The sequence below is a fragment of the Oncorhynchus masou genome, chromosome 2, assembly GCF_036934945.1.
Source record: "Oncorhynchus masou masou isolate Uvic2021 chromosome 2, UVic_Omas_1.1, whole genome shotgun sequence".
NCBI lineage: Eukaryota > Metazoa > Chordata > Actinopteri > Salmoniformes > Salmonidae > Oncorhynchus > Oncorhynchus masou.
Window position 1 is genome coordinate 19,516,497 of NC_088213.1, and position 27,264 is coordinate 19,543,760.

Sequence of the window (27,264 nt, forward strand, 5' to 3'; positions counted from 1 at the left end):
AATACAGGTGGGTCAAGCTTGTAGCGTCATACCCAAGGAGACTCGAGGCTGTAATCGCTGCCAAAGGTGCTTCAACAAAGTACTTAGTAAAGGGTCTGAATACTTCTGTTTAAAAAAAAATTATACATTTGCAAAAACCTGCTTTTGCTTTGTCATTATGGGGTATTGTGTGGAGATTGATGAGGTAAAAAACCCGATTTAATCCACTTTAGAATAAGGCTGTAACGTAACAAAATGTGTAAAAAGGGAAGGGATCTGAATATGTTCCGAATGCAATGTATTACTATTGTATTATGATGATCTATTCTAGATGTAGTCAGTGGACTGGGGCCAGAACCTGAGGCAGCCTGAGTGCCTCTAGGTACATTAACAAGGCATTCTAGTAGAAGTCAGAGGCCAGGAGAGGTACAGAGGGTTTGTGTGGAAGTGATCCTTAATGGTCGACATTCTTAGACAGAACTGGCCTGTCTTTGATTTTAAATTCTTTTAATGAATTTGAATGAATTTAGGCCAATCAATGCCTTTGAATAACATTAACCTTAAACTACAATGTAACAGAAAACTTCCTAGGGTGCATAGTCAGCGTTTCTTCTTTTGATTTCAGGTAAACTATGACCAGGTGGATTGTATTACTTTGTGTTTGTCTGTCCGTCACCTCGGCAACATTCAACAATTATCAGCAAATCAGCAGCTATGAGGAGCACTCCTTTCTGGGTATGTGGACATATTACTCCTCACTATACAGTGCATATGAAATGACATATTTATCTGTGTCTGGTTACATGGCTTTTTGTGTGTTTGTGTGACTGTGTTTTTACCTGTGTCTGGTTGTTAATCATTGTGTGTTTATATATATATATATGTGTGTGTGTCCATCTCTCTGCCCTCTTCCCCTCCAGACCCTGAGGACACACTGAGTGTGAGCGTCCCCCTGGAGCTGCCTCAGCGCCCTCTACTGGGCAGCACCTTGGTACTACCCTGTTACTTCCAGGTGGGTTGGCCTGGCACCAATATCAATACGACACAGTTATGAGAAATAAGGATGTTGGATTTAGCGATTACATATCATATTATTTTTTATTTTTTCATTTAAAATTAACAAGATTACTATCTCCTGTTTCAGGGACCCTCCCTCCACTATTTTAACTCCCTCACTGTTTTAACTCCCTTCACTGTTTTAACTCCCTCCACTGTTTTAACTCCCTCCACAGTTTTAATTATCTCCACTGTTTTAACTCCCTCCACTATTTTAACTCCCTTCACTGTTTTAACTCCATTCACTGTTTTAACTCCCTTCACTGTTTTAACTCCATTCACTGTTTTAACTCCATTCACTGTTTTAACTCCCTCCACTGTTTTAACTCCCTCCACTGTTTTAACTCCCTTCACTGTTTTAACTCCATTCACTGTTTTAACTCCATTCACTGTTTTAACTCCATTCACTGTTTTAACTCCCTCCACTGTTTTAACTCCCTTCACTATTTTAACTCCCTCCACTGTTTTAACTCCCTTCACTATTTTAACTCCCTCCACTGTTTTAACTCCCTCCACTGTTTTAACTCACTTCACTGTTTTAACTCCCTCCACTGTTTTAACTCCATTCACTGTTTTAACTCCCTCCACTGTTTTAACTCCCTCCACTGTTTTAACTCCCTTCACTATTTTAACTCCCTCCACTTTGTTTTGACTTGTTTTCATGTTTCTCATAATACTGTTTTATGTATCAACTCTTTTCACATATTTGAGTCCTGGTGAGGAGAAAAAACTCAGTTAGACAGGACTGCAGTTCAATTGACCAATGATGAGTTACAGTGATACAAAGTTCCATGATAAGAAACCTCATTGTCGTTCCACCATTATGTGACTTGATGTGTTTTATTTCAGAGTGGTCATCAACATAAAAATAGTATTTAATATTGTATTGTAATGTAATTATGTTTTTCTAATAAACTTGAACTTTAACCCTACTTCCAGGACCACACCGTCCACGACCCCGGCGCCCCCACCATTGCCCCCCTGTCACACCGCATCAAATGGAGCCGCATCACCAAGGAGCGTGTCTCTGTCATCCTGGTGGCCATGGACGGAGAGGTCAAGGTGGAGGAGGACTATCTGGACCGGGTCCACATGGTGGGCTACCCCCAGACCCCCACTGACGCCAGCATCAAGATTACAGAGTTGAGGTCCAACGACACCGGCACCTACCGATGTGAGGTCCAGCATGGCATCGAGGACAACCATGACACTGTGGACGTCCTGGTTCAAGGTAGGGACAGAGGGTAGTGGGAGTGTGACGACTGCTTGCTGCCAAGGAATTCATCTTTGGATATTGCTCTCTTTGTAAACAAAGTTGGTGCTTAAAGCTACCCCTGTACACACGTGAGTTTCTTTTGATCTTTTGATTTTAGGACATTAAAAATGTTATTTGCCTAAAACTAAGGATTTTTATGGTTTCATGAGTATTTTTGTTGTTGTTGATATTGTATAATTTGCTCTATATACTGTATATGAACCATACAGACAACTTTGAAGCAAAATAAATCATGTATCTTTAAGCCACACAGATAGGCAGTGATCTAATTATTTTATGGAGGCATTAGTGGCTGCTCTGTCGCTGTTACACTGTTGTCTCTCTCCAGGTATCGTGTTTCACTACCGGGCCATCACGACACGCTACACTCTGACCTTTGAGAAGGCCAAGGCAGCCTGTATCCAGAACAGTGCTGTGATCGCTACCCCAGAGCAGCTCCAGGCCGCGTACGATGACGGCTTCCACCAGTGTGATGCCGGCTGGCTCTCTGACCAGACTGTCAGGTCAGCCTATATCCCTCTCCTTCATCTGCACTGATCTGAAATCAGTTGCTGTTTTCAGATCAGTGCCAAAAGCAGTGAAGTGAATGAAGTGACTGGAAATAACTGAACTGATTTCAGAACAAAGTGAAGGAGGGAGTCTATAAGGCTTGTCTTCAAATAGTGTTTGTTTTCTTTAAAATATTAAGTGAGCTTGAGTGAGCTTGCCTGACACAATGGAGCCAATGGAATAATCCCAAAAGTGCAAGCTCTACCTATCTGGCACTCCAACTAGGCTCAATCGAATGCTTTGAAAGACAACAATGGTCTAATTTTGAACCCAGATCTGCAATCTATCCAATGTTTGAAAATAAGTTAAAATATTTTATTTAACAGTTTATAATGACTGTGCATACAGTTCTCTAAGCATCATGAGGTCATTTACTTCGTATAGGAATTATAAATAGAGTTATACTTGACGGTTTGTATTTCAACATTGTCCATTTATGTAATGTTTACATTTTCACGTCAGTATTTGGTTTGATCCTCCGTCTAAACACAGATGTCTGCCATGCAGAACTTCCTGTAGAATGTTTGACAGCTGAGCCTCTGAATATGTCACTTCCTCTCGACACACAGCCTCTCTTGTCCTCCATGCAGTCCTCCTTCCATCCCTGGCAAAAACCTAGAGGATTGTGTTTACCTTTCTCTGATCTCACCTGTACGTTTTTTTCAACACCTCAGAACGAAAGCCCTCATTCCATAAATCTCCTCTAGTTGATTCCTCAGAAGTACTAGAAGGTTTAGAGGAAAATTGTGGACCGGTTGCCCAGACACAGATTAAGCCTAGTCAGGGACTAAGAAGCTTTTTAAAGCTTTTTAACCTTAAAAATATGTTTGAAATAATATGTTACCCAGGAAGGAAGACAAAGGCTCCGATTGAATCAATAAACTAACACGGCTCTGCCTCAACTGATTCACTCAGAATGTTGATGTTGTAATGGAGGTGTTTAAACCAACACACTGAATTGAATAGAATGTATTTGGATCCAAACATATACAACGAGATATACATCAGATGCCCACAGGACAGCACTTTAAAGTATCTCTCTGCAAGGTCGGCCTGTCACTCTGCACTGGTATGGATTTTACACTCGTTTCTGTTTTCTGTGAAAGGTACCCAATCCATGATCCACGTGAGAATTGCTATGGCGACAAAGACGAGTTCCCTGGGGTGCGAACCTACGGAGTGAGAGATGTCAACGAGACTTACGACGTGTACTGTTTTGCCGAGAAGATGACAGGTAACCAAGGAGACATCCCTGATCTTTTTTGCATAATGAGTGACAGGATGAGATCAGGACATGTTCACTTTGGAGAATACAGTCGTTTTCACAGAGTCCTTTTTCTGACTGATGTGAAAATTGTCAACATTTTAATTGTGATTAATGTGGATTGCCTTAATCAATTAAATTAGTTACATTGACTCAAATATTCTTAACTACACAACTATCAACCTCAAGTAACACTGAACATGTCACTATCTTACGTCCATCCTCCCCTGTACTCTTCTCTCCCAGGCAGTGTGTTCTACTCTGGCTCTGTGGCTAAGTTCACCTACTCTGAGGCTGAGGAACAGTGTAGTAAGCAGGGGGCCCTGTTGGCCACCACAGGACAGCTGTACCTGGCCTGGCAGGCTGGTCTGGATGTGTGCAATGCAGGCTGGCTAGGAGACAGGAGCGTTCGCTACCCCATCAATGTCCGGAGGCCGCAGTGCGGAGGGGGTCTGCTGGGGGTACGGACCGTGTACCTCCACGTCAACCAGACGGGGTACCCCCTCCCCGAATCCCGCTATGATGCCTACTGCTACACAGGTAGGTTGCATTTAGCCTGGTCCCAGATCTGTTTATGTCGTCTTGGCATCTCCTATAGGAGTTGGCTATATAGCACAAACAGAACTAGAACCAGGATAGGTTACACTGTGAATCAACCATAGACTGGAATGTGTTATCATTGGAATGAACCTGTTTTAGTGTCATATTTGTAAGCGTGTGTGTGCGTTTTAGTGTCATATTTGTTAGCGTGTGTGTGTGTTTTAGTGTCATATTTGTTAGCGTGTGTGTGTGTTTTAGTGTCATATTTGTTAGCGTGTGTGTGTGTTTTAGTGTCATATTTGTAAGCGTGTGTGTGTGCGTTTTAGTGTCATATTTGTAAGTGTGTGTGTGCGTGCGTTTTAGTGTCATATTTGTGTCATATTTTTAAGCGTTTAATTGTTTCATATTTGTCAAATTGCTGAATTTGTTCAGGATCACAACAGTGTTAAGTGAAACATTAAACAACCATTCTCACCACACGTTTCCTTTTGGAAACCGTTCCCAACAGTTTAGTGATCACGTGCATGAACCCTTTCTTCGGTCTCCTCTAGAAACGGACGAGGAGGGCTCAGGCATGGTGGTGCCCACCGAGGCGGGCAGCGGCGTGCTGAGCATTGCCACGGTGACCCAGGGTCCTCCCGAGGTGTTCTTCAGGAACATGACCACAGAGAGCGAGGCGCTGGGCGAGGGCCTGGCCACCCAGAAACCCACTAGCGTGGACTTCACCTTCGGCACTGAGTTGCCCCTGCCACAGCCGCCCAGTGTCACCGAGCTGCCACAGCCACCCAGTGTCACCGAGCTGCCCCTACCACAGCCGCCCAGTGTCACCGAGCTGCCACAGCCGCCCAGTGTCACCGAGCTGCCACAGCCGCCCAGTGTCACCGAGCTGCCACAGCCACCCAGTGTCACCGAACTGCCCCTACCACAGCCGCCCAGTGTCACCGAGCTGCCACAGCCGCCCAGTGTCACCGAGCTGCCACAGCCACCCAGTGTCACCGAGCTGCCCCTACCACAGCCGCCCAGTGTCACCGAGCTGCCCCTACCACAGCCGCCCAGTGTGACAGAGTTGGTTGTGGATGTGGTGGGGAGAGTAACGGCCAGGCCGGATGTGGGGAGTGAGATCGGCGAAGTGAGCAGATCAGGATATTTATTTTCTGCTACAGGTCAGTGACTGGATATCTGCTGGGTTTGACTGTAAATAGCAAACTTAGTCACTTTTCATGGGACCCTGTGTTGGGAAAGTTGTTTCTGGAACAACTGAGTGTACAAGCCCTACTTTCAATACTACTGAGTGTTTGCATGTTGAAATGGAAAGAGAAGAATTGCAGTCATTGCTGAGGAGATTAGCAAGCTTTATTGGTTGACTGTGAGAGGATATTTGCAACGTCGTTTTTACAGCACACTCTGAAGAACACAACAAATAATTGATCAAAAAATCTGAATGATTACAAACTGTGAATAAAAACACACTGGGGTGATTAATGTGTTTGGTGCATGAGATCAACCACATTATATCAGCATCATTACCTCTCCATCTGTAGGCGTGGTGTTTCACTACCGTGCTGGATCTAGTCGCTATGCCTTCACCTTCGTGGAGGCCCAGCTGGCCTGTCAGAGTGTTGGAGCCTCCATCGCCACCCCAGAGCAGCTCCAGGCTGCCTATGAGGCCGGCTACAACCAGTGTGATGCAGGCTGGCTTCTGGATCAGACCGTCAGGTAGGCGGGAAGACACACACACACTTGTCTGTATACATGGGCACACAAACATATTTAAAGACAGAACTACAGACAGATTAATACATGCACACACACAAACACACACACACACACACACACACACACACACACACACACACACACACACACACATACTAACTACAGGAGGCTGATGAGGAGAGGACGGCTCGTAATAATGGCGGGAATGGAGTCAATGGAGTGGTATCAAAAATGTGTTTGATTTGTACGATTCCATTCCATTCATTCCGTTCCAGCCATTACTATGAGCCATCCTCCCCAATGAAGGTGCTGCCAGCCGGCGGCCACCTGTACCACATACAGATACTGTACTTGTTTCTAGTCCTTGTCACTGTTCCTTACCATCAGTACAACCATCTTCTTCTTCATTATACTCCCATTCATGGCCGTGAATAAAGGTTGTTTTCATGCACAGGTATCCCATCGTGTCTCCTCTGGAGAAGTGCTCTGGGGATCTGGAGACTTTACCAGGAGTGAGGACCTATGGACTGAGGCCCGCTGACGAACACTACGATGTGTACTGCTACGTGGACAGACTCAGGGGTGAGAAAACACAATAGGTTTTGTTCACTCAAATTGCTCTTGAATCACTTTGTAACCCAGAGATGTCATACCTTGTGTCTATTTCTTGTCTGTCTATTGCAGTAGTAGTCTTTAAAGATAAGTCAAGAGGTTGGGCTAGTTTATTATATTTACACTGTCTTAACTCTGTGGGAAATGAATGGCAATTGAAAAAGAGGTTTGACTCATCACAAACCACATCGCTGTGGGAGTTGTTTTGAGCACTGACTCGACTGTCCACGCCCTCTCTTCTCTTCTCTTGTCACCATCCTCTCATCCCTTAACCTGACTGTCTTCTCTTGTCACCATCCTCTCATCCCTTAACCTGACTGTCTTCTCTTCTCTTGTCACCATCCTCTCATCCCTTAACCTGACTGTCTTCTCGTCTCTTCATCCTCTCATCCCTTAACCTGACTGTCTTATCTTCTCTTCATCCTCTCATCCCTTAACCTGACTGTCTTCTTCTCACCATCTCTCATCCCTTAACCTGACCATCCTCTCATCCCTTAACCTGACTGTCTTCTCTTTGTCACCATCTTCATCCCTTAACCTGTCACCATCCTCTCATCCCTTAACCTGACTGTCTTCTCGTCTCTTCATCCTCTCATCCCTTAACCTGACTGTCTTATCTTCTCTTCATCCTCTCATCCCTTAACCTGACTGTCTTCTCTTCTCTTCTCACCATCCTCTCATCCCTTAACCTGACTGTCTTCTCTTCTCTTCTCTTCATCCTTTCATCCCTTAACCTGACTGTCTTCTCTTCTCTTCATCCTCTCATCCCTTAACCTGACTGTCCTCTTCTCCCCATCCTCTCATCCCTTAACCTGACTGTCTTCTCTTCTCACCATCCTCTCATCCCTTAACCCGACTGTCCTCTTCTCAACATCCTCTCATCCCTTAACCTGACTGTCCTCTTCTCTTGTCACCATCCTCTCATCCCTTAACCTGACTGTCCTCTTCTCACCATCCTCTCATCCCTTAACCTGACTGTCTTCTCTTATCTTGTCACCATCCTCTCATCCCTTAACCTGACTGTCTTCTATTCTCTTCATCCTCTCATTCCTTAACCTGACTGTCTTCTCTTCTCTTCATCCTCTCATCCCTTAACCTGACTGTCCTCTTCTCACCATCCTCTCATCCCTTAACCTGACTGTCCTCTTGTCACCATCCTCTCATCCATTAACCTGACTGTCCTCTTCTCACCATCCTCTCATCCCTTAACCTGACTGTCCTCTTCTCACCATCCTCTCATCCATTAACCTGACTGTCCTCTTCTCACCATCCTCTCATCCCTTAACCTGACTGTCCTCTCTTCTCTTCATCCTCTCATCACTTAACCTGACTGTCCTCTTCTCACCATCCTCTCATCCCTTAACCTGACTGTCTTCTCTTCTCTTCATCCTCTCATCCCTTAACCTGACTGTCTTCTCTTCTCTTCATATTCTCATCCCTTAACCTGACTGTCCTCTTCTCACCATCCTCTCATCCATTAACCTGACTGTCCTCTTCTCACCATCCTCTCATCCTCTCATCCCTTAACCTGACTGTCCTCTCTTCTCTTCATCCTCTCATCCCTTAACCTGACTGTCCTCTTCTCACCATCCTCTCATCCCTTAACCTGACTGTCCTCTTCTCACCATCCTCTCATCCCTTAACCTGACTGTCTTCTCTTCTCTTCATCCTCTCATCCCTTAACCTGACTGTCTTCTCTTCTCTTCATCCTCTCATCCATTAACGTGACTGTCCTCTTCTCACCATCCTCTCATCCCTTAACCTGACTGTCTTCTCTTCTCTTCATCCTCTCATCCCTTAACCTGACTGTCTTTTCTTCTCTTCATCCTCTCATCCCTTAACCTGACTGTCCTCTTCTCACCATCCTCTCATCCATTAACCTGACTGTCCTCTTCTCACCATCCTCTCATCCCTTCACCTGACTGTCCTCTCTTCTCTAGGTGATGTGTTCCATGCTGGCTCCAGTGAGGGCTTCACCTATGACGGTGCTCTGGCTCACTGTCAGGAGCTCAACGCTACCCTGGCCTCTACTGGCCAGCTCTACGCCGCCTGGAGACAAGGCTTGGATAAGTGCCGCGCAGGTTGGCTAATCGACCGGAGTGTCCGGTACCCCATCACCAACCCCCGGGCGGCGTGTGGTGCAGGGAAGGCAGGGGTGTACACAGTATACACCCACAACAACCAGACGGGATACCCAGACCTGTATTCCAGATATGACGCCTACTGCTTCAAAGGTTTGGACTGAAATGTGTTGAATCATACAGTGGGGAGAACAAGTATTTGATACACTGCCGATTTTGCAGGTTTTCCTACTTACAAAGCATGTAGAGGTCTGTCATTTTTATCATAGTTACACTTCAACTGTGAAAGACGGAATCTAAAACAAAAATCCAGAAAATCACATTGTATGATTTTTAAGTAATTAATTTGCATTTTATTGCATGACTTAAGTATTTGATCACCTACCAACCAGTAAGAATTCCGTCTCTCACAGACCTGTTAGTTTTCTTTAAGAAGCCCTCCTGTTCTCCACTCATTACCTGTATTAACTGCACCTGTTTGAACTCATTACCTGTATAAAAGACACCTGTCCACACACTCAATCAAACAGACTCCAACCTCTCCACAATGGCCAAGACCAGAGGGCTGTGTAAGGGCATCAGATATAAAATTGTAGACCTGCACAAGGCTGGGATGGGCTACAGGACAATATGCAAGCAGCTTGGTGAAAAGGCAACAACTGTTGGCGCAATTATTAGAAAATGGAAGAAGTTCAAGATGACGGTCAATCACCCTCGGTCTGGGGCTCCATGCAAGATCTCACCTCGTGGGGCATCAATGATCATGAGGAAGGTGAGAGATCAGCCCAGAACTACACGGCAGGACCTGGTCAATGACCTGAAGAGAGCTGGGACCACAGTCTCAAAGAAAACCATTAGTAACACACTACGCCGTCATGGATTAAAATCCTGCAGCGCACGCAAGGTCCCCCTGCTCAAGCCAGCGCATGTCCAGGCCCATCTGAAGTTTGCCAATGACCATCTGGATGATCCAGAGGAGGAATGGGAGAAGGTCATGTGGTCTGATGAGACAAAAATAGAGCTTTGTGGTCTAAACTCCACTCGCTGTGTTTGGAGGAAGAAGAAGGATGAGTACAACCCCAAGAACACCATCCCAACCGTGAAGCATGGAGGTGGAAACATCATTCTTTGGGGATGCTTTTCTGCAAAGGGGACAGGACGACTGCACCGTATTGAGGGGAGGATGGATGGGCCTATGTATCGCGAGATCTTGGCCAACAACCTCCTTCCCTCAGTAGGAGCATAGAAGATGGGTCGTGGCTGGGTCTTCCAGCATGACAACAACCCGAAACACACAGCCAGGGCAACTAAGGAGTGGCTCCATAAGAAGCATCTCAAGGTCCTGGAGTGGCCAAGCCAGTCTCCAGACCTGAACCCAATAGAAAATCTTTGGAGGGAGCTGAAAGTCCGTATTGCCAAGCGACAGCCCCAAAACCTGAAGGATCTGGAGAAGGTCTGTATGGAGGAGTGGGCCAAAATCCTTGCTGCAGTGTGTGCAAACCTGGTCAAGAACTACAGGAAACGTATGATCTCTGTAAATGCAAACAAAGGTTTCTGTACCAAATAATAAGTTATGCTGTTCTGATGTATCAAATACTTATGTCATGCAATAAAATGCAAATTAATTACTTAAAAATCATACAATGTGATTTTCTGGATTTTTTATTCCGTCTTTCACAGTTGAAGTGTACCTATGATAAAGAATTACAGACCTCTACATGCTTTGTAAGTAGGAAAACCTGTTAAATCGGCAGTGTATCAAATACTTGGTCTCCCCACTGTAAGTCATGTTGTTTCCACTTTATTTCAACATCCAAAAAAATATTCAGGCTAAAACGCAATCAAAACTGTATGTTGGTCTTGGATAGACACAGGAATGTAATAGAATAATGTGTCATCTCTCAATCACTCACTCACTCACTCAATCACCTACCCACCCACCCACCGACTCACCCAGTCACCCACTCTCTCAATCACCCACTCACCCACCCACCCAGTCACCCACTCTCTCACTCACTCCTTCACTCATTCTACCACTCACTCACCCTCTCACTCAGTTTTCACTTGCTCGCATTATCATTCACTCTCACTCACTTGTTCGCTTGCATGGTCACTCACTCACTCACCCACTCACCCACTCACCCACCCACCCACCCACTCACTCACTCACTCACTCACTCACACAGATCTTTTTGTTTCCTGTAGTGGACATCTTGTTTGTCGCCAATGAAACTGGATTGAACATCACAGAGATAGAAGAGGCTTTGGTTAACCTCACATCCATCACTGATTTGCTGAGGCCTGGTAAGAGCCATAGTCACTTCACTTGCCTTTAATAAGCATTTTATGGAATTCTACACTATAAATATACACTGTATATACATTACTGAAATATGTAAATCACTTTTCTTTCTTTCTCTCTCGCTCTCTGTGTCTCTCTCTGACTCTCACTCTCTCTCCACAGTCCTGCCTTCCATCACTCCTCCCATCTCTGTGGAGTCCTCAGGCTCTGGTTCCGGGGCCTCTGGGGCGAGTGGATCCTCCGGAGATCTCTCTGGTGATCACTCCGGTGAACTGCCTCATTCCGGGGATCTGTCCGGGTCAGGTGATCTTTCAGGCAGCGGAAGCGCAGAGATTCCCAGCGGATCATCTGGTCTGAGTAGTGGAGATGCGTCCGGCTCGGGGCTGAGTGGAGACGGATCGGGAATAACGGTCACTTCAGGGAGGGGCATTGTTTTATCCGGTTTGGGCTCTGGGGGTCCTCAGGAGGCTGGAGAGGGAATAACGGTCACCTTCTCTTCAGGGAGTGGCAGCGTTTTATCCGGTTTGGGCTCTGGGGGTCCTCAGGAGGCTGGAGAGGGAATCACTGGGATCCTCACCTTCCCCACGGAAATGGGATTGGGAATGTTCAGTGGCAGTGGGTTCCTGTCGGGATCGGGAAGTGGCTCCGGTGTCAGTTCTGAGGAGAGCGGCTCTTCGTCTGACAGCTCCAGCAGCTCTGGGGAAAGTGGGGAGTTGTCTGGAATGTCGTCCGGCTCCAGCTCTAGTTCCAGTGAGGAGTTTTCCGGATTTCCCTCAGGATTCTTTCCCTCAGGAGGCTCCAGTGGTCATTCGGGAGAGGAGTCGGGAAGCGGAGACACTCAGGTCCTGCTGATCGATGGTAAACTGGTGGAGGTTTCCACCTCTCACACACACAAAGAGAAGGAGCTGGGTGGAGGGGGCCTGGAATTCAGCGGCTCCGGATCTGGCAGCAGTGGCTCAGGGTTCTTCCCGAGTGTGACCTTCTTGGGGTCAGGGTTTACTGACCTTACGGGGTCAGCCTCAGGGGAACAGGAGGCCTCGGGGTCTCTCCACTACGGCTCTGGAAGTGGTGATATCAGCGGTTCGGCCTCGGGCAGCAGTGGCTCAGGGTTCTTCCCGGGTGTGACCTTCTTGGGGTCAGGGTTTACTGACCTTACGGGGTCAGCCTCAGGGGAACAGGAGGCCTTGGGGTCTCTCCACTACGGCTCCAGAAGTGGTGATAACAGCGGTTCGGACTCGGGCAGCAGTGGCTCAGGGTCCTTCCCGGGTGTGACCTTCTTGGGGTCAGGGTTTACCGACCTCACAGGGTCAGCCTCAGGAGAACAGGAGGCCTCGGGGTCTCTCCACTACATCTCCGGAAGTGGTGATATCAGCAGTTCAGACTCGGGAAGCAGTGGCTCAGGGTTCTTCCCGAGTGTGACCTTCTTGGGGTCAGGGTTTACTGACCTTACGGGGTCAGCCTCAGGAGAACAGGAGGCCTCGGGGTCTCTCCACTACGTCTCCGGAAGTGGTGATATCAGCGGTTCGGCCTCGGGCAGCAGCAGCTCAGGGTTCTTCCCGGGTGTGACCTTCTTGGGGTCAGGGTTTACTGACCTTACGGGGTCAGCCTCAGGAGAACAGGAGGCCTCGGGGTCTCTCCACTACACCTCCGGAAGTGGTGATATCAGCGGTTCGGCCTCGGGCAGCAGCGGCTCAGGGTTCTTCCCGGGTGTGACCTTCTTGGGGTCAGGGTTTACTGACCTTACGGGGTCAGCCTCAGGGGAACAGGAGGCCTCAGGGTCTCTCCACTACGGATACGGAGCGGGAAGAGGTGGATACGCATCAGGGTTCGGAAAGTCGGGCTTCCCATCCGGGGACATGTCTGGAATCTCCAGATCCTCCACCAGCGATGATGAGGACAGCGCTGTCACCTTCCTGACTAATGACTTCATGACAGAGGCTTCCAAGGCGACCACAGTTTCCATGGAGCTGGGGGCTGGGCCAGTGCAGTTCAGCGGGCAGGGAAGTGGGTCCCACACATGGAGCGGTGCTGACCACCCAACCCAGGCCAGCGGTGTCTCATCTGGGGCACACTCTGGAGATCTGTTCCCTGTGGTGCTGTCCTCTCCGCCCAGCAACAGGGAGCTTATGGAGGGCACAGAAGGGCTAGAGGAGGCCATGGCTGGCAGGGCTGAGCTAGGGGAGACCACCAGCGAGTTTTACGTGACCTTTGCCCCCGACCTTGCTCCTGCCGGATTGGCTGCCCCAGCCATCTCCCTGCAGACCCCTGCCGTCATGGAGGAGCCATCCTCAGAGGAGGGTTAGTCAGCACACTTTCAGTCGACTCCATGTTCATTGCTATGGACAGTTAAAAGAATGTTTGTTTGGCTGTTACGTTGTAGAGCCAACAGACTTATTTAAATTATTTAAAGTGGCATGGTGTTTTTATTGAACAGGCCAATCAGAAAGGTCACCCTATTCTCTATATAGTGCACTAAATAAGGAGTATGGTGCCATTTTGGTGCTAAGGTACACACTGTATTATATTCATCCTAATTGTATTCATGCTTAGGTATCCCTAACCCATGTGACCCTAACCCGTGTGGTGCTGGGTCATGCTCAGTGGAGGATGGTGTTGGGTTGTGCCAGTGTCCGCCCGGGAAAGTGGGAGAAGGGTGCCAGTATGGTGAGTCCTGATGCAGGGGTATCATTATCTCTCATTATCTCTCATAAGACGTCGTCATTCCTTCGTTCCTAGCAAGGTCTTCGTTCCTAACTCTCTGCACATCTCTCTTTCTGATCCATTCTGACGCCCTCAGAAGTGTTGTAAATGTTTTACTGGAAAGTAACACACCTTAGTAAAGAAAGTTTCTAACAATGCTTTTCTCATCTCTCTACTGTATGCCTGGACATCGGTCCCTCTGTCATGATTCGGGTTGCGAAATTCCGGGAATGGTTTTTCTGAAATCCTGTTTGGAGGATTCCCAGAATCAGAAGGGAATAAGCAGGATTCCCAGAATCAGAAGGGAATAAGCAGGATTCCCAGAATCAGAAGGGAATAAGCAGGATTCCCAGAATCAGAAGGGAATAAGCAGGATTCCCAGAATCAGAAGGGAATAAGCAGGAAATCCAGAATCAGAAGGGAATAAGCAGGAAATCCAGAATCAGAAGGGAATAAGCAGGAAATCCAGAATCAGAAGGGAATAAGCAGGATTCCCAGAATCAGAAGGGAATAAGCAGGATTCCCAGAATCAGAAGGGAATAAGCAGGATTCCCAGAATCAGAAGGGAATAAGCAGGATTCCCAGAATCAGAAGGGAATAAGCAGGATTCCCAGAATCAGAAGGGAATAAGCAGGATTCCCAGAATCAGAAGGGAATAAGCAGGATTCCCAGAATCAGAAGGGAATAAGCAGGATTCCCAGAATCAGAAGGGAATAAGCAGGATTCCCAGAATCAGAAGGGAATAAGCAGGATTCCCAGAATCAGAATCAGAAGGGAATAAGCAGGATTCCCAGAATCAGAAGGGAATAAGCAGGATTCCCAGAATCAGAAGGGAATAAGCAGGATTCCCAGAATCAGAAGGGAATAAGCAGGATTCCCAGAATCAGAAGGGAATAAGCAGGAAATCCAGAATCCCCCGACCAGGATTTCTGGGAAACCAGGGAATTTATTGAAAGTTCCTGGAATTTTGCAACCCTCTGTCCCGATGCTACTATCTGATACTGTACATATTCCGACATTTAGCAATATTCTGTAGGCTGTATTTGTTATATTTTTAGATGTGATTCACTAACACTAACAATGCATTTTGTTCCCACTTTTTCCTGTCTTGATGCACTGTATATTTTGTGTTGTAGAGTGATGTTTTCTCCTGTTTTGCCTGCACCTGGTTTTGGGTCTCTGATTCGTGTTTGTCAGACTGTCGCGGGGTCTTTGGCCTGTATGTGTGTATCGTGTCCTTGCCTCGAGGTCTCAGGATCTCTCCACCATACTTCTTTATCATGGTTCACTCCATCCTGTGTTGTTTTTGTTCTGCTGTTGCCTAGGCTACAGTAAGCCTACCCAACTGGCAATACCGGTTGAAAGGACGTCATAATGATGCCATTTCAGACAGATTTGTCTGCTGGTTCTATTCTCTTTCCTACTGCATGCCTGCTAACCCCTGGTACACCTACCAACATCCTGGTGCATACTGGGTACATGCTGGGTACATACTTGGAACTTCTGCCTATATGAATCTGAACACAAAGCTGCCCAAAGAATTAGAATTACTCTCATCTAGTCATTCTATTTCTATGGGTCTGCCACCCAACAAGTAGCTGATCCAGACTTAACCTTACTTCAGATCTTAAGCTCTTAATACATTTATATGATAAAGTATCTTTCTTCTAAAGTGTATGAATCAGAAGTTCAACATTTATGAAAAAAAGTAGTCAAATATTGTGGTCTAAAGAAAGGTTAACATGTACAGGAGTGAACATCATTGAGATGATTATTCATCTTCCTTTCAATGATGATCTGACACAGTAAGGCTGGAGTCTGAATCACCATGTTGCAGCATCTCAGACTGTTCCGATTCCATGACTTCCAAGATGTTGTTACCCAGTTCCCCCCTGCCGAGGCAACTGCCCCTTCACCCCCTGAGGCACCAGTCTCACCCCGCCCCCCCCTTTTTTGCAGAGGTTGATGTGTGCCATTCCAACCATTGTGCCAATGGAGCCACCTGTGTGGAAAATGCAGACTCTTACAAATGCTTATGCCTGCCCAGCTACGGAGGGGACCGCTGCGAGATTGGTACGAGTTCGGCTTCAGCTAATGTTTACTAACCAACAACAACCTCTCAAAAACAACAGGAGTCATAAGGATGCAAAGGAAACTGTTATCGCTGGCAGCTTGCATCATAGCAGAGCTGCGTTCAGGAGGACAAATGGCCGAAAACGTTTTTAAATGGAAAACCCCAATTAGGGTTATCATTAGCCAAGTTTGGGTATACTTCCTATATTTCAAAAACGTTTTCTCCTGTTTTGTGCATGCTGAACGTGACCCAGGTGTGGCAGTGAATTCTTCTGTCTACTCCAGAATAAGTTGATTGTAGGCACAGATCTAGGATCAGCTTTCCTTTTGCCAAAACCTTACCATTAGGGGTAAAAACGCAAAACTGACATTAGATCCTTGTGAGCAAACATTTTAGCGGCCCCCCTCTTGACAGAGGAGATCATTTAAAAAATCTACAATTAATTTCCTGCAATTCTACACATTTTGCTATGGGGTGTATAGAAAATGTTTTAGTTTTAAAGCAAGTTTGCTGAAATTCTGCGCCTTTTGCCATGGGGCAGAGAGTCAAATTAGCAGTTTTACAGCACATGTACACATTTTGACAAAGGGTAGAGAGACTAATTAGCAGTTTTACAGTACATTTACACATTTTGCCATGGGGTAGAGAGACTAATTAGCAGTTTTACAGCACATTTACACATTTTGCCATGGGGTAAAGAGACTAATTAGCAGTTTTACAGCACATTTACACATTTTGCCATGGGGTAGAGAGACTAATTAGCAGTTTTACAGCACATTTACACATTTTGCCATGGGGTAGAGAGACTAATTAGCAGTTTTACAGCACATTTACACATTTTGCCATGGGGTAGAGAGACTAATTAGCAGTTTTACAGCACATGTACACATTTTGCCATAGGGTAGAGAGACTAATTAGCAGTTTTACAGCACATTTACACATTTTGCCATAGGGTAGAGAGACTAATTAGCAGTTTTACAGCACATGTACACATTTTGCCATGGGGTAGAGAGACTAATTAGCAGTTTTACAGCACATGTACACACTTTGCCATGGGGTAGAGAGACTAATTACCAGTTTTACAGCACATGTACACATTTTGCCATGGGGTAGAGAGACTAATTAGCAGTTTTACAGCACATTTACACATTTTGCCATGGGGTAGAGAGACTAATTACCAGTTTTACAGCACATGTACACATTTTGCCATGGGGTAGAGAGACTAATTCGCAGTTTTACAGCACATTTACACATTTTGCCATGGGGTATAGAGACAAATTAGCAGTTTTACAGCACATGTACACATTTTGCCATAGGGTAGAGACAAATGTTTGCAGTTTTTAATATGATATTTCAGTGAGAGTGACTAACAAAATCAATGGGGGAGCCTCAGTCTGTAATTCAACTGTGATTACTACAAGTTTAGATAGCTGGCTGGATGAATTTACCAATAAAATGGCTTGTCTCACACGGGCTAATTGAGTAACTGTCAGTGAATGACATAACAAGAGAAACTGTTGCAGCCACATGCAGAAATGGCACCTTGTGTATTCTTTTATTTTACATTTTTTTACCCCTTTATTTCTCCCCAATTTCGTGGTATCCAATTGGTAGTTACAGTCTTGTCTCATCGCTGCAACTCACATACGGACTCGGGAGAGGCGAAGGTCGAGAGCCATGCGACCTCCGAAACACAACCCAACCAAGCTGCACTGCTTCTTGACACAATGCACATCCAACCCGGAAGCCAGCCGCACCAATGTGTCGGAGGAAACACCATACACCTGGCGACCCAGTCAGCGTGCACTGCACCCAGCCCACCACAGGAGTCGCTAGTGCGCCTGCCAGCCAAGCCCTCCCTAGCCTCGACGACACTGGGCCATTTGTGCAATGCCCCATGGGCCTCCCGGTCGCGACAGAGCCTGGGGTCGAACCCAGAATCTCTGGTGGCACAGCTAGCTAGACCACTGCGCCACCCGGGAAGCGCACCTTATGTATTCTAAGTGTCAACAGTAAGTTAAGACCCTGACTGATCCGCGGGTGTAAAGGGGTATAGGGGCATCCGTAGTCTAGGGGCAATGTCATCATACTTGTCCCTGTCCTTTACTCAGGACTGTGCTTATATATGGTGGGTGGATTTTCTCAGCCAGGTCTACACACAAAACAAGAGGTTCTGTATAATGCCAAATAAGGGTTATTTGGCTTGCAACCATAGTGGATCCCTTTTTGGTGCTATATATAACTTTTTTTTGAAGGTTCTATAAAAAAACATGCTCATAAGGTTCTAAATGGAACCTTTATGGTGCTATAAAAATAATTTTCCCAAGGTTCTATGAAGGATCTATAGAGCACCAATAAAGGGTTCCGCTATGGTTAAACTGCCTTTTTGGGGCCACATAGAACCCCATTTTTATGGTTCTTTATAGGACCTTGATGGAGAATAGTTCTATGAAGAACCTTTGTTAGTCTAAAAGGTTCTTTGTAGATCCTTTTGAAGAACCATACATGTTGTTTTATTATATTGTTGAAATTCCTTCTGCGTTATTATTGTTTTAGCTGACATGTTGAGGTAGGTGTGCTAGCTCTGGGAGTCACTAAGGAGAGAATTGACAACCACTGATTTAGTAAGTAGTCAAATGTTCTCAATTTACACAAGACACTGTCACTGGCCATAGTCATATTTAACATGTAATAGCATAACACAACAGATTAGATCAACTGGAATGACACTCACTCACGTACAAAAATCTATGCGCAAGCCATGCCCCAAAAGATTCTAATGAATACATTTTAATTTTGACAAAACTGCAAAGAACCATTGAAGGGCTCAAATGGTTCTTTGAGTCATTATGGTTCCACATCGAACCATCACACTTCCCAAAGAACCCTTGAGGAACCTTATTGTCTTAGTGTGTAGTTCTGTTGCTGCTCCTAGCAAGCAGGTGTACGGAAGTAGCTGAAGTAGACATTTTGTGAAATAGTTTAGTCATGTAGGTGTGGTGAAGGAATGAATGAAACCTTGAACGTTACAGTGAAGGGGAAAAAGGTATTCACCATGTTCTGTAAACAAGTATACAGAGTACATTTCCCTACAGCAACTCTCATTAACTGTTGGGAGAGACTCACTACCGCAACTCTCATTAACTGTTGGGAGAGACTCACTACAGCAACTCTCATTAACTGTTGGGAGATACTCACTAGGCTGACTTGTTAAATGATTTGTTGTATATTTAAAGTATCACAACCAATTATTATTTAGTTAAAGACTACCCAAGAGACCCCCTGTGCTAATTTTCCAGGTGTTTTTTGTTTGTGCTTTAATTTTTAAAACACAAATACATTATAGAAAGAACCATTTTATGCATTAACTGTACATTTATTGGCTTGTTTAGCAGAGCAACAACACGTTGGCTAAAGCAGAATGTTTTCGTCACCACACCCTGTAATTGTGAGTTAAATGGATGCTTGATGGATGTTTCACCCATTCCAAAAAACGTCATATCCCTCAAATAGTGTTGCCAGTCTTCTCAAGCAGTGAATCAAGTTGATAGTTAATAGGTCCTGGAAAATGCAGTATTTTCACCAATGTGCAGTAATATTTATCACACCCTCGGTTGGACTGAAAAAAATCAATGATTATGGTTGGACTAATAATGAAGCATAGAAAAATGGCAGCAGTTCTAGAACAAACACAGCCACCATAAAACCTCTATGGTCATATGTGGTGTTGATCAGTATTCCCTCTATCTAATGTCAATGTATTTGAGTGTCTGTAATACACCGGGCTTCTCCGGGGTCTGGTAGCCTCTGTCTCATTATCGCCCCCTGCTGTTGACGACACAGACGAGCAGGATTGTGAGGAGGGGTGGACTAAGTTTCAGGGCAACTGTTACATGCACTTCCCCGAGAGAGAGACCTGGCTGCAGGCCGAGCAGCGCTGCCGAGACCTCAGCGCTCACCTGGTCAGCATCATCACCCCAGAGGAACAGCACTTTGTCAACTGTGAGTAAAGGCCTGTGTGTGTGTGTGTGTGTGTGTGTGTGTGTGTGTGTGTGTGTGTGTGTGTGTGTGTGTGTGTGTGTGTGTGTGTGTGTGTGTGTGTGTGTGTGTGTGTGTGTGTGAGAGAGAGAGAGAGAAATATCCCTTCACTCTTTCCCCCCCTCCAGCCAACGGCCAGGACTACCAGTGGATTGGACTCAATGACAAGACAGTGGAGAATGACTTCCGCTGGATAGACGGCACACCACTGGTGAGTCAGGCAGACAGACACAGTACAGAGAAAGTGGGTTAGCACAGAACTTAGTCCCCACTCAGAGTGCTCTCCCCCAGTGGTTCCCAACATTTCCTTTCCCGGGACCACCAGATCACCGACTGTTGCCTACCGCATTCATACTCTGTTCATACTGTACCTGTACATTCATACTCTGTTCATACTGTACCTGTACATTCATACACTGTTCATACTGTACCTGTACATTCATACTCTGTTCATACTGTACCTGTAGATGCATACACTGTTCATACTGTACCTGTACATTCATACACTGTTCATACTGTACCTGTAGATGCATACACTGTTCATACTGTACCTGTACATTCATACACTGTTCATACTGTACCTGTACATTCATACTCTGTTCATACTGTACCTGTACATTCATACACTGTTCATACTGTACCTGTAGATGCATACACTGTTCATACTGTACCTGTAGATGCATACACTGTTCATACTGTACCTGTACATTCATACACTGTTCATACTGTACCTGTACATTCATACACTGTTCATACTGTACCTGTACATTCATACACTGTTCATACTGTACCTGTACATTCATACACTGTTCATACTGTACCTGTACCTGTACATTCATACACTGTTCATACTGTACCTGTAGATGCATACACTGTTCATACTGTACCTGTACATTCATACACTGTTCATACTGTACCTGTACATTCATACACTGTTCATACTGTACCTGTAGATGCATACACTGTTCATACTGTACCTGTACCTGTACATTCATACACTGTTCATACTGTACCTGTACATTCATACACTTTTCATACTGTACCTGTACCTGTACATTCATACACTGTTCATACTGTACCTGTACATTCATACACTGTTCATACTGTACCTGTACATTCATACACTGTTCATACTGTACCTGTACATTCATACACTGTTCATACTGTACCTGTACATTCATACACTGTTCATACTGTACCTGTACATTCATACACTGTTCATACTGTACCTGTACATTCATACACTGTTCATACTGTACCTGTACCTGTAGATGCATACACTGTTCATACTGTACCTGTAGATGCATACACTGTTCATACTGTACCTGTAGATGCATACACTGTTCATACTGTACCTGTACATTCATACTCTGTTCATACTGTACCTGTACATTCATACACTGTTCATACTGTACCTGTAGATGCATACACTGTTCATACTGTACCTGTAGATGCATACACTGTTCATACTGTACCTGTACATTCATACTCTGTTCATACTGTACCTGTACATTCATACACTGTTCATACTGTACCTGTACCTGTACATTCATACTCTGTTCATACTGTACCTGTACATTCATACACTGTTCATACTGTACCTGTACATTCATACTCTGTTCATACTGTACCTGTACATTCATACTCTGTTCATACTGTACCTGTAGATTCATACACTGTTCATACTGTACCTGTACATTCATACTGTACCTGTACCTGTACATTCATACTCTGTTCATACTGTACCTGTACATTCATACACTGTTCATACTGTACCTGTACATTCATACACTGTTCATACTGTACCTGTACCTGTAGATGCATACACTGTTCATACTGTACCTGTAGATGCATACACTGTTCATACTGTACCTGTACCTGTACATTCATACACTGTTCATACTGTACCTGTACCTGTACATTCATACACTGTTCATACTGTACCTGTACATTCATACTCTGTTCATACTGTATCTGTACATTCATACACTGTTCATACTGTACCTGTACATTCATACACTGTTCATACTGTACCTGTACATTCATACTCTGTTCATACTGTACCTGTACATTCATACACTGTTCATACTGTACCTGTACCTGTACATTCATACTCTGTTCATACTGTACCTGTAGATTCATACACTGTTCATACTGTACCTGTAGATTCATACACTGTTCATACTGTACCTGTACATTCATACACTGTTCATACTGTACCTGATCTGCATGCCATAGACTACTTACTTACTCTCCTGATTTCTGGGTTTTCTACATTGAAAACAAGAAACCAACAGAAACATAAATGGTCTTTGTAACTTCCTACCAATGTTGCTCTCCAACAAGAAACCAACAGAAATATAAATGGTCTTTGTAATTTCCTACCAATGTTGCTCTCCAACAAGAAACCAACAGAAACATAAATGGTCTTTGTAACTTCCTACCAATGTTGCTCTCCACTCCCCTCAGCAATTTGAGAACTGGCGGCCGAACCAGCCGGATAACTACTTTAACTCTGGAGAAGACTGTGTGGTGATGATCTGGCACGAGAACGGCCAATGGAACGACGTTCCCTGCAACTACCACCTGCCCTTCACCTGCAAGACTGGCCCAGGTACGTATGGGTCAGGGGTTAGGGTTCAAGAATGTGTTCTTGAGTCTGGATGGGCACTGGTAAATGTTTTCTTAAAAACTAATTTTACTGTACCTTCGCCATCATTATGTGTGGTTCTCTTATACCTGTGTTGGTGTTACAACTCATTCATGTTTTATAAACTCGTTAGGCAGGTACCCTTCAAAATCAATTGCTACCAATAAATATCATCAGTTGTAATTTGATGGATTGATTGATTTGTCGATTGATTGATTTACTGATCATTGTTCCCCAGTCTACTGTGGCGCTCCGCCAGAGGTGGAGAATGCCAAGATGTTCGGCAGCAGGCGGGAGCAGTATACTGTGGGGTCCATCATCCGCTACCGGTGTAACCCAGGCCTCCTACAGCGCCACCTGCCTGTGGTGCGCTGCATGGCAGACGGACAGTGGGAGAAGCCACAGGTGGAATGCATGGGCGGTGAGTAGTGCACACTCTTTTACTCTTTCAACACTCTATAAACATACCTGTTGGTTAGTCCCACATTGACACACTTCCAATTCTCCTTAAGAACTCTGCTATTGAAATGATCGTTAGAAAGGTGGAAATCGAGGTTCCTTGTAGGTTGACGAAAATGTCACTGTATTTTTCAATGAAGCTTTGCATTATTGTAATTTTGTCTGATGCTATGAAATTACTTTTGAATCATTGAAGGTAATGTATGAATCATTGAAGGTAATGTATGAATCATTGGAGGTAATGTATGAATCTATGAAGGTAATGTTTGTTTCTCTTGCCAACAGCAGTGCCCTCCCCCAGTAACAGAATACAGCGCAGATCGATCAGAAGGCGAGGAGAATCAACCAGCAGCAAACGTCACTAAGCAGGGAAGATTAAGGGAGATCTCTTGAAGATAATTATTTTATAAGAACATTTACAGAACACAGAAGCCATTTTCTAACTTACTAAAGAGGTTTGAATGTTTGAAGTACCCACCTTGTACATAAGACCAAATCAACTTTGAGCAGTAACATTGTCTTTTCAGTTTGTCACTCTCTGACTATTTAAAAAAAAGTATAAATTAAGCCATTATGTAATTGTATGTTTTTGTCATTCTTGTCCCAAAATAATGACATGTTTTCGTTATATATAAGAGTTGTTTATTGTTTGGAGTTTTATTGTTATTATTAATATAATTTTTGGTTTTGGTGGATTGTGATGCCGTCGATAAGAGTTGTTGCTAAAATATTTTGTCCATGTCGCCAACTAGACTGGATTATGGAGACACGGTGTCGGGTGAAGTTTCCGCTAGACACTGATCTTGGGTCAGTTTTACTTTTCCTCCACTAATGGTTAAGATTAGGGTTGGTGGAGAGGAAGCTGATCCTAACTCTGTACCTAGGGGAAACTTCACCCCGGAGCATGTACTCATAGACGGTGCATCAATCAGACTCTCTAGTCTGTTCTAGATCTTTGCCAAACCAGACAGTGTGTGTTAGACTGTACCACCCAGAGGTAAACACCCAATCTGGACCAGCTGGTATTTAGTGGGGGTTTGGCACGTTGCTATGAGCCAAGCAGAGGCTTGGTGAAATTCACCCATGAGGAGATACTAGACAGTCAGAAGTATGTTTGTATTCTGGAGGTGCCTACGTCATATACACTCACTATGGGTGATGGATATAGGTCTAATAATCCATGAAGGACTGTGCATTTGATAGAAAAAGTCTATTGAGTTACTTTTGAGTGCTGTTAGCCTAGCAATGTTAGCCTAGCAATGTTAGCCTAGCAATGTTAGCCTAGCAATGTCTGGTTGTAGCAATGATAAGCAAGATGAAGTAAAGGGGATGAGATCTTGTGCATGTATCCACCAAACAAGCATTTATGAGTCACCAAATTCTCACCTATCTTTAAAATAGTAGATGCTAAAAAGAAAACAATATTTATAATTGTCAGATGTCTTCATACATCAAAAGTGGTGTTGTGTCAAACCAAATCAATTGCAAATATCAACACTTTTGAGGAATAAAAATGTCTGACGAGTTTTGATTTTGGGGTGAACGATCGCTTTCACCTTTTACTGCAGTGGGCTAAAACAGGGTCACATAAATCTACTTCAAAACAAAAGTATACACCTCACACACATGGTTATGGGCTTAAAAGAAATAAGACACCTGCACCATGTCACATATAGAGTTGAAATGTATTACATTTTGAGTTTGAATCCCAATATTACACTTTATATACATCACAGAAAACTGAAATATAACAAAATCGTTTGACATAGAAAAAACAGATTTGTTCAAAATAATGCTTATTAATTATGAAATGATGAAAAATATGAATAACATTCCACCCATGAGGCCACTAGGTCATTTGACTGCAGGAAAGGGCTCTGGGAGGGGATAATAAGGGAGATATTATTTATTTAATCTCTAAGTCATAAAGAGAAAGCTAGTGAAGCCGACACAGCAGGCTACTGTGTCCGTCTGTATTTCAAACCTACATCAGTTGTTTAGAGCAGAAGGGAGACAGAGCCTGATGTGAATAATACACAGCAATGCTAGAATCTCTGCCTGCCACACTGGAGAGGCAACATCATGCAATCTACTGAGGCTGCCCTAAAACAAGAGTGAAAGAGGACTCAACTTCTCTCTCAGGTTCAGTAGTGACACGGAAGAATAAAAAAACAACAGGCTTGTGGTCAATTCCATTTAAATTTCAGTCAGTTAATTCATTGAAATTCACTGTATTTATTTCCTGAGGGGATTGGAATTGAATCGGAATCGACCCCTTGGTTTGTCAACAATGTTGTTGGCCTAAACAGGACCAAACGGATGAATGTCATTGGTCAGTTTGACACTTTGGTCATCTCCCACAAGGCTGTGCAGTGCATAGCAACTCCATGGGAGCAGTTTTATTAACAACTGCAGAAGCATTCAGATCAAATGTTTCTCTTCATTGTCTGTTTTGTTTCACAGAAAAACCTCAGCGGACACATTTATTTCAACTCCAGATCCATCGCCATTTTAATCGCTTGTAGTCCTTCAGTTTTGTATTGTATGCATAACCTGCTGTTATATCTGATGAAGATATAGATGCTTCATTCATTGTTTATGTTTACAGGAGGCTGTGCCTCCTCCTTCAACACACCGTCATATGTCTTGCTGGCCAAAAGCTTCACCTGCAATCATACACCATATACCAATCAAAGAGATGACGGAGAGGTTCCACAAAGAACAGGCTTAAAGCGATTCTATACCTGGAACTGCCGATGACAGAAGAGTGCCGTTTAAAGTTACACACACCATTATGTTTTACTGTACCCCTACAGGGCAGAAAGTATTAAGAGCTTTTAGAAGATAATAACACAATGCCAGGTTGAGTGTATAGAATCAAAAGGACATAAATGCCTCCTGGCATTGCTGAGGGATGATTGTCTCCAAAGCAGCTGAAGTAACTTGACAAAGGGGCGTAGAGCAGTGTTTAGCAACCTTTTACTACCAGTGATTGGCAAACTATGACACCCTTAACAACTAACCGCCTGAGGGACCTGTCAGTAACATCCCTGGGAAAGGTGCCGGTCCACGGACCAGAGGTTGAGAAACACTGGTATAGAGCACTCCTGCAACTCCCCCGACCCTGCCATCTGTTTAGGGTTGTGTACTGTAGGCACAAAACAGGAGCAAAATGTTCTGAAATGGAGCACGGGATCAGTTACCTGAACACTTCTCCTGTTTTCTTCTGTTTCCCACTAGGCACTAACTGGTTGAATCAACGTTGTTTCCATGTCATTTTAACAGCAAAGATCTATGTGATGACATTGAATCAATGTGGAGAACTGATTGGATTTGCAAAAAGTGATCAATGTAAAGGATTTTGGATATAATTGTCTTTTTTCACCTAACTTTTGTCCTAAATCCAATGAGAAGGTTCGCATGTTTGTTGATTTTACTTTGAGTTCACGTTAGTTGACAGTCAAAACTAGATGTTGAACTGACGTCTGTGTCCAGTGGGTTGCGTGAGAGCGACTGGCCCTGTGCATGAACAGGCCCAATAAACCACACGCTGAGAACAATATGAGTAGAGGTGTAGAGGTTCTAGACTTATGGAGCTCGACAGAATGTACCAAAATGTGCCTGAAATGAACTGTTTGTCTTCCAATGTCTGTATTCAACATTTGTTCCAAAACATGCCAAATAAAGATACTTTACTTGTTACTTTCTCTTGATTTCATTCACTTTCTGTGTGCGGAGCATGTTCAACAGTGAAAAATGAATGTTCAAATAGATAGTTTATTGGTATGGTCTTTTAGGTCAGAGTGTTTAACAGGATTGACACACAACAAAGATCAATCTGGGAGTGTCTCCCAAACATTCTAGGTAGAGGCAACAAAAGCCTTCTTTCACCTCCATCAGTCTCAGTCGACTCACTGTTTCTGAGGCAGCTGGTTCAGTAGGAACAGGTATGACTTAGAGTCATGAGG

The 27,264-nt window shown here is 44.5% G+C and overlaps 1 protein-coding gene across 1 annotated transcript; it reads left to right on the forward strand.

Moving 5' to 3' along the window:
* Window positions 1-611: 611 nt before the first annotated feature.
* LOC135556544 (aggrecan core protein-like) lies at window positions 612-26,970 on the forward strand. Its single transcript, XM_064989840.1, has 20 exons — window positions 612-714; window positions 900-991; window positions 1,975-2,266; window positions 2,640-2,814; window positions 3,967-4,094; window positions 4,371-4,664; window positions 5,216-5,402; window positions 5,688-5,827; window positions 6,206-6,380; window positions 6,835-6,962; window positions 8,933-9,226; window positions 11,279-11,377; window positions 11,538-13,673; window positions 13,926-14,039; window positions 16,035-16,148; window positions 19,993-20,151; window positions 20,316-20,398; window positions 22,657-22,801; window positions 23,076-23,258; window positions 23,582-26,970. The coding sequence occupies exons 1-20, from the start codon at window positions 612-614 to the stop codon at window positions 23,659-23,661; spliced, it is 5,121 nt and encodes a 1,706-aa protein (XP_064845912.1). The 3' UTR covers window positions 23,662-26,970.
* The last annotated feature ends 294 nt before the right edge of the window (window positions 26,971-27,264 follow it).

Coding starts and splice junctions, on each gene's coding strand:
- LOC135556544 (XM_064989840.1), top strand. CDS start 612: ATGACCAGGTGGATTGTATTACTTTGTGTTTGTCTGTCCGTCACCTCG. Junction 14,040..16,034: donor GGGAGAAGGGTGCCAGTATG/GTGAGTCCTGAT, acceptor CCTTTTTTGCAG/AGGTTGATGTGTGCCATTCC. Junction 22,802..23,075: donor CACCTGCAAGACTGGCCCAG/GTACGTATGGGT, acceptor ATTGTTCCCCAG/TCTACTGTGGCGCTCCGCCA.